This window comes from Orycteropus afer, unplaced genomic scaffold (genome assembly GCF_000298275.1).
Source record: "Orycteropus afer afer isolate SDZICR_OR568_19922 unplaced genomic scaffold, OryAfe1.0 scaffold00094, whole genome shotgun sequence".
Lineage (NCBI taxonomy): Eukaryota > Metazoa > Chordata > Mammalia > Tubulidentata > Orycteropodidae > Orycteropus > Orycteropus afer.
Window position 1 is genome coordinate 7,175,510 of NW_006921681.1, and position 14,400 is coordinate 7,189,909.

General features: G+C 43.9%; 1 protein-coding gene across 1 annotated transcript; it reads left to right on the forward strand.

Annotated features, from left to right (window-relative positions):
• Window positions 1-2,946: 2,946 nt before the first annotated feature.
• LOC103198445 (centromere protein S) lies at window positions 2,947-12,510 on the forward strand. Its single transcript, XM_007942616.1, has 5 exons — window positions 2,947-2,994; window positions 6,411-6,534; window positions 8,069-8,102; window positions 10,162-10,228; window positions 12,370-12,510. The coding sequence occupies exons 1-5, from the start codon at window positions 2,947-2,949 to the stop codon at window positions 12,508-12,510; spliced, it is 414 nt and encodes a 137-aa protein (XP_007940807.1).
• Window positions 12,511-14,400: the final 1,890 nt, after the last annotated feature.

Genomic DNA, 14,400 nt, shown 5'->3' on the forward strand with positions numbered 1-14,400 from the left:
GTAGGCAGCACAACAGAATCCTGATCCACAGAAGAATGTCTCTCTTCCCAGGATGTCCCTGGATATACTGGCAGCAGGCCACACCCCTAGGGAAACTCCCCTTCAACAGATTGGCCACTCAGAACAGTCATCCAGTCCCATCACAACCACACAGAACTGAGGTCCAGCTAAGTTGACACAGCTCCAACTATCACAGGTAGTTTCACATCTGTCAAAAAAAGGTGGATGATTTTAACACACAGGGTTCAGCTGCTGGAAATATAGGAAATAAACACATCACCAAACTTTAAAATAAACAGAACCAACCCAAACTAAACCCAACACCATCAAGTCAATTCTGACTCATAGAGACCCTATAGCACAGACTAGAAGTGTCCCATAAGGTTTCCAAGGCTGTAAATCTTTATAGAAGCAGACAGCCACATCTTTCTCCTTCAGAGTGGCTGGTGGGTTTGAACTGCCAACCTTCTGATTAGCAGTCAGATGCTTCAGCCAATGCACCATGAGAGCTCCTTCCTACTCAAGAAAGTAATGATGAAATGTTAATGCTGCAGATCAGGCTTAGCACATCATGTTGATAGTAGGTGACTTGGTTCTCTAGTGCTGCTTAAACAGAAATACCACAAATGGATGGCTTTAACAAAAAAATATTTATTCTCTTACAGTTAAGGAGGCTAGAAGTCCGAATTCAGAATGCCAGCTCTAGAGGCTGGGTGAAGATCTTTTTGACCTTGAGCTTCAGCTCTGCCTCTTATTCCAGTCCAGCTAGAGCTGAAGGCTTCTTCTAACTCATGCAGCTGTTGGCTGCTGAGGCTGCTGAACCCAAGATCAGCAGGTAAAATGACCCAATCCTAAGATCAGCAGGCCACCTGGCAAGCCATTGCTTCAAGTCCAGGAACAATCTCAAGATTGGCAGGCAACACAGCAGGCCACTAGTTCAAATCCGGGAACCAGAGATAAAGACTCAGCCAAATGCAGGATCAAAAATGTGCCAAAAAGCTAGAGACCTTCTTAAAGCTTCTCCAGCTTTAAGTGGAAGCGGGCCACACTCTGAAGGCAAGTAATTAGCTGTTCACAGCAGATTCCACCATGGAGGTGATTACAATCTCATCATAGGGAATAACTATATCCAGCTGCCAACCCACTCAAAACCATGGACCAGCCAAGTTGACAAACAACTTTACCACAGTAGGCTAATAGCAGTTAAATTTGGGGGGAGTCCAAAGTTATTCATGGATTTTCAACTGCATGGAGCATTTGGTGGCCCTAACCCCTGCGTTGTCCAAGGACCAACTGTATATGCTAAGCAAATAATCAGAAAAGCTGGATTACATGAAGAATGTGGCATCAGGATTGTAAGGAAGATTCATGAACAACCTGTGATATGCAGATGACACAACCTTGCTTGCTGAAAGTGAAGAGAACTTGAAGCCCTTACTGGTGAAGGTTGAAGACTACAGCCTGTAGTATGGATTACACCTCAACATAAGGAAAACAAAAATCCTCACAACTGGACCAATGAGCAACATCATCATAAACGAAGAAAAGACTGAAGTTGTCAAGAATTTCATTTTACTTGGATCCACAACCAACACCCATGGAAGCAGCAGTCAAGAAATCAAACGATGTATTTCATTGGGCAATTCTGCTGCAAAAGGCCTCTTTAAAGTGTTCAAAAACAAAGATAACACTTTGAGGACTAAGGTGCACCTAATCCAAGTCACGGTCCTTTCAATTGCATCATATGCATGAGAAAGCTGGACAATGAATAAGACCAAAGAACTGATGCATTTGTATTATGGTGTTGGTGAAGAATACTGAATATACCATGGACTGCCAGAAGAACAAACACTTCTTCCTTGGAAGACGTACAGCTTGAACACTCCTTAGAAGCAATGATGGCAAGACTTATGTGATGTCTTACATAATTTGGACATGTTATTAGGGGGGACCAGTCCCCGGAGAAGGACATCATGCTTGGTAGAGGGTCAGCAAAAAAGAAAAAGACCCTCAATGAGATGGACTGATGCAGAGGCTACGACAATGGGCTCAAACAGCAACAACTGTGAAAATGGTGGACTGGACAGTGTTTTGTCCTGTTGTACACAGGGTCACTGAGTTGGAAGCGACTCTACAGTACCTAACAATAACAAGAACTAATCAGAATCACCTGACAAACCAACAGTTTTTTTATTGAGGAAAATTCATCAACATTCATGTTAGAACTATACTCTAACGTCAATGACCATGAGATAAATGGGATAGTAATCAAGTATTTGTTTAGTCTGGTTTTTGTGACACTATTGTTAGTGAGGGAGCTCTGGTAGCATAGTGCCTAAAGCACTTGACTGCTAACCAGAAGGCTGGCGGTTCAAACCCACCAGCCACTCCTCGGAAGGAAGGTTGGGCAATCCTACTTCCGTAGTGATACTGCCTTGGAAACCCAAGGAGGGGTCGCTATGAGTCGGGGCCGACTCCACGGCACATAACAACAACAACATTGTTAGTGATAGGATAATAAAAACTCACAGTGGATTTTGCCAGTCACATTGAAGTTACAGATGCACGGAATTTACCATAAAGAGTATTTTATTACTATTTGTGAATCGTGTGCTATGCATTTTTTTTGTCGGTAAAATTTATTATAATAAACTTTGTACCTACTCATACATTTTTTCCGTAAAGCCTGCTGTTAACTACTGTGAACTGGCAGTCCTGCCCTATCGCATTAGCTAGGGTGAGGCCCGGCCACCTCCGTGGGACAATGCAAGGAGGCGAGGCTGGATCCATCGCTAAAGACCTTTCCCAGAACTACCGCCTGAGGGCGCGCGCGGCAGCAGAGCGCAGCTTCGCGCTTTGTCTTCTCGCGCGGCCGACGCAGCGGCGGGAAAATCTGACTGGGCCATCCCGGCCTCCACCTCTCTCTGCCCTGGTTGGGCCGCTGTGATGGAGGATGAGGCGGCTGAGGAGCAGCAGCAATTTTCTTACCAACAGGTACAGGAAAACGGGATGCCGGCTAGGCTGAGAAAGGGCGGCGTCGAGTTCCTAGAAAGCAAAAAACCAGCGGTCTCGACCTCGGTGTCTCCGGGGTGGTGGGTGCGCACTTTCTCCAAGGCTGGGCCGCCCTGTGCGCCTGCGCCAACTAGGGTGCCGCGGGTGGTGTTGGGAGGTGGTTTTCCGGGTAACGTGGGACGGAGCCGGGGCAGCTGCGGAGCTGGGAGCGAGGCGGGTGGTTTTAGGGTCCCAAGGTGGGACCTACGCCGCGGCGTAACTCCCCAGGCCGAGGAGAGACCGCTAGTGAAGCGGTTGAGCTTTTAGCTTAGTGTATCCGAGCACCTGCGGCGTGCTTGGAGGGTGTTAAGTGCAAGACACACCTGTGTCATTCCACGCAACAGCCGGAGGATTCCAGGGACTCGGCGGAGCCACTTTGTAACTTTGTGATTCTCAGTCTCCCCTCCTGTGAAATGGAGATAGTGGTGAGGGTGGAGTGTGATCTTTGAAAGAGAAAAATCTATGTCAAAGCACTGAATACGGTGCTTACTCCGGGACAGAAACTGAAATTCTGGCTACTGTGCCTTTTGTGGGAGCTCTTGTGGCGTAGTGCCTACGGCATTCGACTGCTAGCCGGAAGGCTGGCGGTTCAAACCCACCAGCCACTCCTGGGAAGGAAGTTTGGGCAATCTGCTTCCGTGGAGATACCGCCTCGGCAACCCAAGGAAGGGTTGCATGAGTCGGATCTGACCACGGCAGTGAGTTTGGTTTGGTTTTGATGCCTTTTGTGCCGTCCATTTTACAAATGGGGAGTCTGAGCCACAGAGAGGTGGTTTGGGAGCTGGATTCCAACCCAGCACTCTGGCTCCAGAGCCCATAGTTCAGATCTAGGTTCAAACAAATTTACTGGTTGGGTTGCCTCTGGCCAAAACTCAATTTTCTTATGTGTAAAAATATAATAATAACCACTTCTCAGGTTATTTGTGGGTTTTCGGTTATTCCTTTATTCAACACCGGGAACGCAGTCATGAGAACACAATGACAGTGCTGTTAGAGAGGTTTAAGGCAAGCGGTGGCACCTTCAAAGGGTTAACTGAAGAAACGTGCCAATGAGCTCACTACATGTCCTCTCTCTCTCCTTTTTTTTTTTTTTTTTTTGAAACGTTCTTACCTTCAGAAAAGGTTGGAGAATAGTGCTCTGAGCATCACTTGGCCCCTCTCCGCGATTCCCCAATTAACGTTTTCCTGTATTGCTCCCTTGCTTTCCCTCACCCCAGTCATCTGAGAATTAATTACATATTCCTTGATACTTCACCTTTAAACTTTAATACTTAAGTATGCATCTTCGAAGAACAAAGGCATTCTCCTACATAATCTCAATAAATTATTATATTTAGGAAGTGTAATACTGACAAAGGGGCTTTGGTGGTACAGTATGTAAAGCATTTGGCTGCTAACCAGAAGGTTGGCAGTTCAAACCCTCCAGTTGCTCCGAGGAAGGAAGATTAGACAATCTACTTCTGTGAAGATTTACAGCCATGGAGACCCTGTGGGAGTCGTTATGAGTCAGAATCAACTCTATGGCAGTGAGTTTGGTTTTGATTTTGGAATACTGATAAAGTCCTACAATCCAGTGTACAGTCCATATTGAAATTTCCCCAGTTCCAAATGTTTCTTTTAGTCATCTCTTTTTTTAATCCAAAATCATGCATTGCATTTAGTAATCCTGTCCCTTCAGTCTTTTCTGGGACAGTTCTCCACCTTCTCTCCTGTCTTTCATTATTGATGGTTTTGAAGTGTCGATGAGTGCAATGGGAGACTAACTCCCTGAGAGTTGGGCTGGCTTTTTCATTTTTTGTATTCTCAGCCTCCAGTGAGGAATCTGGCTCCCAATAGACACTGAATAAATTCTCCCTGATTAACTAATCAAGAATTATTTATTGCAAAGATGAGCTGATGCTTGTGATTTTTCAGGATTAAGTCCAGGCAAAGAAATTTGAACCTCATTCTGTATTCAGTGGTGAGCAGGTAGATTTCCCTATATAGTCAACCAGCTGTTCTGGGCACTGGTGAGGAAAACCGACAGGGTTCTGCCATTGAGTTTTAAGTCTAGTGATAATTTAGCCACTAAGTGCAGTGATGTGTGCAGCATCACAGAAAGTGCCTAGCCCAGCCCCAAGTGGGGAGGGAGGAGGGACAGAGAAAGCTTCCTGGGGCCATGAGCATTCATAAGGATCCATGTCCTGTGCCCCTTCTCTATGTTGTTATGTGCCATCGAGTCGGACCTGACTCATAGCGACCCCTCCTTGGGTTTCCGAGGCAGTAGCACTACGGAAGTAGACTGCTCCATCTTCCTTCCGAGGAGTGGCTGGTGGGTTTGAACCACCAACCTTCTGGTTAGCAATCAAGTGCCTTAGGCACCACACTACCAGAGCTCCTCCTCTTCTCTATACATACCTGAAAAAGAGCATGACCTTGGAGGATCTTCATCCCTTCCAGCTTGATGATCCCTCTAGTCCTTCCTACCAAAGGTCTCAACCTACCTAGTCTCTGGACTTGCAAAACTAGGGAAGGTGTCCCTGGCCTCTACTCCAGGGTCCTGGACTGGGGTTTTTGCAGCTCTTCCTCATCTTGCCTGTGCTGTGAACACTTACTGGTAGATTGCATGCTATCGTGAGTTCATCTGTCACCGTGTCCCACATACAGACAGGGATTCAACAAAACTCTGTTGACACAAGACCACTGCTGAGCTTGTTTAGCATCTGTCTTGAGGTTCTTCCTCCCCCCTCTCTGGGGGAAGAAAGCTGTTTTCCATGATCTGAAAGGGTTGCTAAGCAGAAGTGAGGGTTCTGCTGAGGTTGGCTAACAAACCTCCAAATCAAAGGAGGGTCACAACACACTCATGAGCCTTTCCAGGTGTTGTCTTGGTCTGTTGTCCTTTGTGACATGTAGGCCTGTGGCTTGCTTGACCTTGCGGTAGAGGGGTGGAATCCTTTTGCATTTACTTGATGATCTGCCTTGAGGGTGAACTCCCAGACTGGTTTTTTCATTTTTCCCCCAAGCACCTAGCATGTACCTTTTACTCAGTAAGAATTCTGCGCATCTTTGCACAGTAACTGAGTCAAGGGAAGCCCATCTTTGCAGGTACCAGTCCGTCTTCTCTCTCCACTGGCCTGCCACCGTCATCCCTTATCTTTTACCTGACCTAAATCATAGCCATTAACTCTGAAGAGTGTTTCTACAAGTCCAGAGGGTCTCATTAATTTATTAGCGCACTTGAAAAGGCACTCGGCCATTATGGCAAGTGCTGAAGGAATGCGGCTGAGCAGACCCCTCCTTGCTCTTAATTTTTTAAGACGTGAAAAGCTCTTATTTGCAACTTTATGCTATGAAATTATTTTGATTTTTCTCCCCCTCAGAGACTAAAGGCAGCAGTCCACTACACCGTTGGTCGTCTTTGTGAGGAGGTGGCATTAGACAAAGATATGCAGTTCAGCAAACCAACCATTGCAGCGATTTCGGAGGTGACCTTTCGGCAGTGTGGTATGTAGCCACAGTCCCTGTATAGAGAGAGAAAAGTCCTGAATGAAGTCCGCAAGGTGAATTTTGCCTGGAAGAAATGTGTGGGTGGCTGCTGTGGCGTGTACTCCCAAGAGGCAAAGAACATTCTCATCATAAACTATTCAGGAAACTTATTTCTTTTTCTGGAAGTAAGATTTGGATATATTAATGGAACAAAAAACAAACCCACTGCCAGTGAGTGGATTCCAACTCATAGCCACCCTACAGGACAGAGTAGAACAGCCCCGTAGGGTTTCCAAGATTTGAAATCTTTACAAAAGCAGACTACAGAGAGGCTGGTGGGTTCAAACTGCTGATCTTTTGGTTGGGAGCCGAGTACTTTAACCACTGTGTCACAGAGTGCTTTTATATTATGAAAAGAACTACATATTTTTTTTCTGTTATATTAACACTAGAGGAGTCCCTGAGTGGCATAAACAGTTAAACACATGACTAATAACTGAAAGGTTGGCAGTTCAACCAACTCCAAGGTGCCTGGGAAGACAGCCCTGGTGATCTGCTTTCAAAAGGTTACAGCCTTGAAAACTCTATGGAGCATTTCTACTCTGCACAGTTAGCAGCTCGTTGCTATGAGTCGGAATCAACAACGGCAGCTAACAGCAACATGCTAACCTTGGGACATCAACTGCCCTGATGCCTGGAACGTTGTTGTTGCTGTTAAGTGCCTTCAAGCCAGATCCAACTCATAGCAACCCCTCCTTGGGTTCCTGAGGTGATATCACTAGCAAGTAGATTGCCCAACCTTCCTTCTGAGGAGTGGCTAGTGGGTTTGAATCGCCAGCCATCTGGTTAGCAGTCAAGTGCCTTAGGCACTATGCTACCAGAGCTCCCGCCTGGAACATTAGGCATGACAATTTTTATTTCAGTGCTTATAACGTTTTTTATACTACCCAGAGTTTATTTGATAGCTGGACTTGTGGCATTGGTATTTGCTTGATTGCAGAGGAAATTAATGTCCTCACAAGCCCTAACTTGTAGCAAAAATTAAAGGATAGTTTCTAGGAAATGGTGTGGCCACAATGAGCAGAAGCCTTGTAGGAAAGAAAAACAGACCCCAGTTTAGATGCCATTGCTGCTCGGCCTAGAAGGTGCAGGGAAGGACCAGGCAGTCATAATGAATAAAATGGCTAAGAAACCAAAAACCAAACCCATAGCCAATAAGTGCATTCTGATTCATAGCAACCCTGTAGAACACTGTAGAACTGCTCCCAGAGGGTTTCTTGGGCTGGAGTCTCTACGGGTGCAGAGTGCCACATCTTTCTCTGGTAGGTTTGAACTGCTGACCATTCAGTTAGCAGACCAGTGCTTAACCACTCCCCACCAGGGCTCCTTGAAAATGGCTACAAGCGGTTATAAAATGAGCTGGCTGCTCTCATCTTTAAAAGGCTTGTTGTATTAGTCACTGTACTTAACTGTAGAGTAGAGATTTCATTTTTCATCTTTGTGGAACAAGATTGAGGTGGTGGTAGCTAAAGTGTATCTCTTTCTCTTTCAGAAAATTTTGCGAAAGACCTCGAAATGTTTGCCAGGTGGGTAGAGGCCTTGATCATCTGATGTGGTGTTTGTTTACCTTCCATTGATAGTCTCCATCTGGTGGTATATTTCAGGAGTGCTTTAGTGGTTCAATTTTTGGTATTTGTGGAGGCTAGTGTCTAATTGTGATGCTGCAGGAATGTAATGCCTGCTTCAATCATGTCAATTCAGACTTGATTTAGCTTTTTTTTTTTTTCTTTTTGAAGTTTTCTGAGTATTTTCTGCTAGAGAACAGAAGTTACTCAGTTCTAGATGAAACAGATAATGAATAGTGTCTTCAGGACTCTGAATGTGTGTGGTGTGCACATTTTAAAAACGTTTTCTGTGGGGTGGTGTGAGGCTTTGTAGGAAGGAAAAGAGCAGGGGACAAAAGGCAATTGCCCCGGGTCTGCGAACACTGCTGTCGGGGTCTTTCTGCCTCTGTGGCGGTGGGAGGCCATTGTGTTGGCACATGTAATTGCTCACAGGTGTACAGATAATGACAGCACTGTCTACAGACAGAGGCTTTCATTTGCCACATTTGTTACGAGTAAGACACACTCCTTGAAAGTGGGCGACTTGCTCTCAGCTGGCGGGCTTTAGCTTTTACAGGTGATTTATGCTCATCTCTTCAATTAGCACCTTAGGTAATTGAAAACAGTTGCAACAAATTGCTTTTATGAAGCAATTTGAATGACTAAGGCCTGAAAGGGCTAAAGCTTTCTAATTTGCTACCACTTCTGATTTGGTGCCAGCTTCTCCCATACCCCATACTTTTCACCTTGCTTCTGTTAGCTCTTTGTTTCTCGGATGAATATTTTGAATGAATTAAAGCAGTAGGTTCTCAGAGGGCAGGCTTTAAATCTTTCCTATCCCTGTATAGCTTAGTGCCTGAGAAACCGCTTAGTATCTTCAACTTGGCCAAGAGGGATGAGATAGTGTTACGTGATAGTGATGGGGCCTGTGGTTTGTTCCTTGTTAACCTGTGGGTGGCCCATCGTCTCCCCATTGTTCATTGTTAACCTGTGGGTGGCCCACCGTCTCCCGATAAAGACATTACTTCCCCTCACTTGCCATTTCTATGTTAGCCGTGGAAAAAGACGATGAAATTTTAAAGATATTTTTCTAAAAATTCTAAAAATAAAAGTGAAATTAGAAATGTTCAGTGTTGTAATCTATTAAGCTTTCAGATACTCTGTATTTTATAATAACGTTCGAAGATTGCTGTGTATTAGGGGGAACAGGGGTATGTGTGCCTTTCCTAGATGGCAAGCTCTACAAAGAAGGAACTTGGCTTTAAAGTAAAGACATGAACTGCATGGTGGGCATTTAACTAGTTACTGAAGCTACAAAGATGAACTGTTGCCACTTGTTTGTTGGGAAGTTGGAAATGGGAAGAAAGAGTGCAATTCAGAATGATCAAGTATTGAATTGAGCCTGTTATCTCAAATTACCTTTGAAAGCAAAGATTAGAGGACTGGAATGAGAATTTGAGTCCCTGTTTACACACAAGAAACAGACCGCAGTTTAGATGCCATTCCTGCTCTGCCTAGGATATAGTTGAGGAAACATACTGACTCCTCTTTGGGGAGTGGGATATTGGCCTTTTTCTGTATAAGCTTTTTTCTGTAATTTAGTCCTTGGAGAAGAGCCTCAGGAACTCGGTAAATATGCTTCATGGAAATTCTCTTTGTACTTTTTCACATTTGCTTAAACACAGGCGATCTTTGTATCGTGGGACTGTCCATTTTCTCTTTAAAGTTGTACAGTCACCACCTTCTTGCTTTTTCTGTGTTGTTCACTGTGACCAAGCAGTCGCTTTTGGAAGAGTTGAAGTGGGCAGGCCCCCTTGGCCCGAGGCAGACAGACGGGCTTCTGCTTTGTCTCTATACTCAATCAGTATTTCGGCTAGTAACTCCCTCCCTATTCTACCACTGTTGCTTAATGACCTTAAAATAGAAAGATGGGCTCTCAGCGAGCATTGCTTTTTTGAAGTCTGACCATGGACTCTTGTGTTTCATCAAAACTTTAAATAATATCAAACATTTTGGTGAATTGTTTCTGCCCTTTCTGCAGACATGCAAAAAGAAGTACAATTAACACCGAGGATGTGAAGCTCTTAGCAAGGAGGAGCAGTTCGCTGGTGAGAGATGAGTTTCTTCCCTCACTCCCCTTTCCCATCAGAATACATTATTCCCAATTAATCACGGGGAGCCATGAAGCGATCCTCCAGGGCACCTTGCATTAAAAACTAGAGGTGGTTGGACCATTCAGACCTGCCTGTAATTTATAGCGTTTCTTTCATTATGATGGATCTTGCTAAGCCAATTTGAAATTTTCTAATCAGCACTCTCTAGATCTCATAATTTGCCGTGTTTGTAATATCTCCAAACTTCGGTCCCACGTTTCATTGACAGCATGATGTCAGAGACAAGGGCACAGGCTAGAATCTGTGGGACGAGTTTGGTTCTGGTCTCTACCATTCTCCTTACAGGCCAGATGTGGAAGGAGTGTCTGTGTGGCTGGATGGGCAGGAAAGTGAGCACATCTTCTGTGTTTCCCAAGAAGTCTGTAGTTAGAAAGGAACTTAGAAATTATCTTGACCGAGCCCTCCTTGTACAGGTGAGGACACTGGCACCAGGACGCCTGTGAGGCTGCCCGACTGGTCTCATGCTCATAGTTAAGCTAGTTCACGCTGCTTCCTGCAATGTGAGGTCCAGAAGGCAGGGATTTTTGTCTCTTAGTTCTCTGTTCCTTCTTCAGTGCCTGTCATAGAGTACCTAGGTGCTCGGTAAATGCTTGTTGAATGAGTGACTTAGTATATAGCACTTTTCAGTTTACAGGAAACTTTTATGTGTATTTCTACATTTCACAATCATACTATGAGGGTCTGTTAGTTTCCTAGGGCTGCCTAGGAAAAATAACCACAAACTGGGTATCCTAAAATAACAGAAATTTATTCTCTCACAGTTCTGGAGGCTAGAAGTCCAAAATCAAGTTGTGGGCAGGGCGGGCTCCCCCTGAAGGCTCTAGAGGAAGGATCTGTCCTTGCCTTTTCCGGCTTCTGGTGGTCCCAGTGTGTGGTTTGTGGCTGCATTATCTCCAATTTCTGCTTTTCTCTCCAGTCTTCAGTCTTTACATGGCATTTCCCCTGTGTGTTTGTGTCTGTTCTCTTCTAAGGACACCAGTCATACTGGATTTAGGGCTCACCGTGCTCCAATATGACCTCATCTCAACTCATTACATCTGTAGCAACTCTATTTCTAAATAAGGCCACATTCTGATGTTCTAGGTGGACACTAGTCGGGGGGCGGGGAGGCATGAGTCAACCCAGTAGCACACAAGGTTATTAATAATACAGCTTATTAGCCCCATTTTACAGACTAGACAGCTGAACTTCAGTAACTTCCAAGTCGGATATGAAGCTTTCTGGGTGAGCTGATAGTTGAACCTTCACCTTCTGACCCTGAGTCTAGTGCTGTTTCCATTGCACTGTCCTCACCCTCTGCTCTTCGCATATTGTTTCTCCAGAGTGTGAAGTCAAGGTCAAGGATGATGTGATTCCTAAGTCAAATAGCCAAGGTGCTTGGTTGTCCTGTGTATCACTGCAAAAGACATCTTTCTCCATAAATTCTGTGTGGTGTCCTAACTTACTTGGTCTGCTTCAGGGAGCAGTTTCTAAGAATATTCATTCAAAGGAAAGTCATCTTACAATATCAATTGGAAAGTCATGTGCTTATTGCATATTTGTTGACTTTAGAATATTGTTTTATTTTGAACTCTTAATTTTTCATCTGACACAACCTCATTACCAAAGAGTTACAGCTAAATCTGTGCTTTTGACTAAATCATCATGAGGCCAGGGCCGTGTCTTATTTAAGGTGTATTCCCAGGGTCTGGTACATCGTAATTGCTCAATAGATATTAGCTGAATAAGTTTAGGGGGAGGGACTGTGTCTACTTTGTAGAACATTTATGATTGAGATGCTTATACAAGCTCCAAGTTTTAATTCCTTTGATTGTCAAGGAGCTCCTACATTGGAGGATACTGCTTGGAAGACATATGAATAGTAATGAGTTGATTGTTATAGTTGAGTCTTTTTTCCAGAAAAATATTGAAGTTGTATTTACATTTAAGAAATTTAACCCAAGTTTTCCACCCAAATTCTTTAGGTAGGAATGGTTGGGAAGGTATAGGTTTTATTTTTTATACTAATGAAAATTTTTACAACCAGCTACAAATACAGTTCTTTAATTTTTTCCGTTTTTTGTTTTTTCCGGTAGCTAAAATACATCACAGAGAAAAATGAAGAGATTGCTCAGTTTAACCTAGAACAAAAAGCAAAGAAGAAAAAGAAGGCTGAGAATGGAAACAGAGATTTGAGGGAGCTGGCAGAGGCAGAAGTGGAGAAAAGTGACAATTAGACTTACCGCCATTTGGAAAGCAGTGTTCAGCAGGTCGAGCCACCCAGAAATGCATATTGTCACAAAAGGAGTTTGGAGTTCTAAGTGGAGATTAGGGGAAAAAAATCCCAGGAAGCTTTTTGTCCTGTGTTCTTGAAGTCACTTCAAAAGCTAATCAAAAAGAAAACTGGAAGCTCTTAATCTTTTTATGACCCAGTTATTTTTGGCTTTAATTTTTTTGTTGATACTTTGTGTTTTCATTAATGGAAGGCTGCTGAATTAAAGAGCATTTCTGAAATTTTGTTATGAAATAATAGATATTATTATGTGGGACACATGATCCTCTGGAATTGGGGATGTTGGGGGGAAATAAGATTAGTGGGACACATATGTCCCTCTGTACTCTGTTTAGTATTATATGAGACACTACTCTGGACTCGGGATAAAATTATGTGGGACACATATCTCCCTCTGGATTCAGAGGTGTAGGATTAGTGGGATATATGTCCCTCTGAGTTTGCATCACTTTCTAGATCCCTTGACAGGTACGTACAATTTAGTGGCCTGACAGTGAAGTACTTGTGCAAACATGGAATCATTGCAACAAAGGCAACTTCCAGATTACACACAGGAACCCGAAAATACACTTACAAGGCTTATCTCCCAGTAAAAAAAGCCAAAATAGACGAAAGTTTTACAACATCACACCTTCAGGATGCATCACCTCATGCAGTACCCTGTGAGAACAGTAATTTGCAGCACATGCCAGTTTCTTGCATTTCAAACAGTTGTACAGGTCTCCTCCTGATGGCTGCAATGCATCGTTGGTGGAAAAGCAGCTGCCCAGTAAATCCCAGAGGTGGAAAATGTAGGTAGGTGCTGTATGTCCCGCAGGTCATGAAAGGATTAGACATGATACTCCCATGTCTTACTCAAGCACATTAAAAAAAATTGTTTTTGAATGGTATATGTTAGAAATGATACTGCAATTATGTTAGTGATTAAACATGGTCAACTTTTTAGAGCAAAAAAAAATTTACTTATTTTTTAATTTATGGGAGCCCCTGGTGGCATAGTGCCTAAAGCATTTGAGTGTTAACCAGAAGGCTGGCAGTTCAAACCCACCAGCCACTCCTCAGAAGGAAGATTGGGTAATCTACTTCTATAGAAATACTGCCTTGGAAACCCAAGGAGAGGTCACTATGAGAGTAACTGACTTGCAGGCAGTGAATTTGGTTTTTTTGGTTTTACATAATTTTCTAGGCTACATGGCAATTCCTGAAAGAAGATGAACAAAGCTATATTTATTTAGCTCTGCTGATGAACAGTACTGATGTTTTTAAGCCCATGTCACCTGTGATCACAGGTTAAAAGGTGGATGTTTGGAAACAGTCCTTTTTGCTTTTTGGAGATAATTTTCTCCAGTAACACATTGTGTGTGACATTTCTCTGGCTGTGGGTCTTCTGGGCAGAGGTAGAATCCAGGACTACTCTTCCAAAATACTTCAGAGTTTTGTCCTCTGTTTTTGTGAGAGATGCTTCCAAGAGCCCAGTTCTTCTCTTCTCTCTGGGGTTTCTTTTGAGGTCCAGGTGTGCCTTTTTCCTTAGGGGCATTTTGGGCAGAGAGAAGGGATGGGTTTGACAGAGTGTGCCAGGCACAGTGTGCTGGGGGAGCCCTGAAATCTCACGACTCTATCAGGGTAGATCTGATTATTCTCATGTTTTGACACGGCTAACCCAATGCTCAAGGTCACCAGACTAGATTAGTAGAGATGGTGTTCACCTTCAGGGGTGCTGACCCTAGAGTGGGTAAGAGAGAAAAGGGCAAGTATCTTGGATAGAATTTGTACTACTGATGCCCAATTATGATCAGTAAAAGACACTCCAAAGCCTGACTCTCAAAGCCATGGA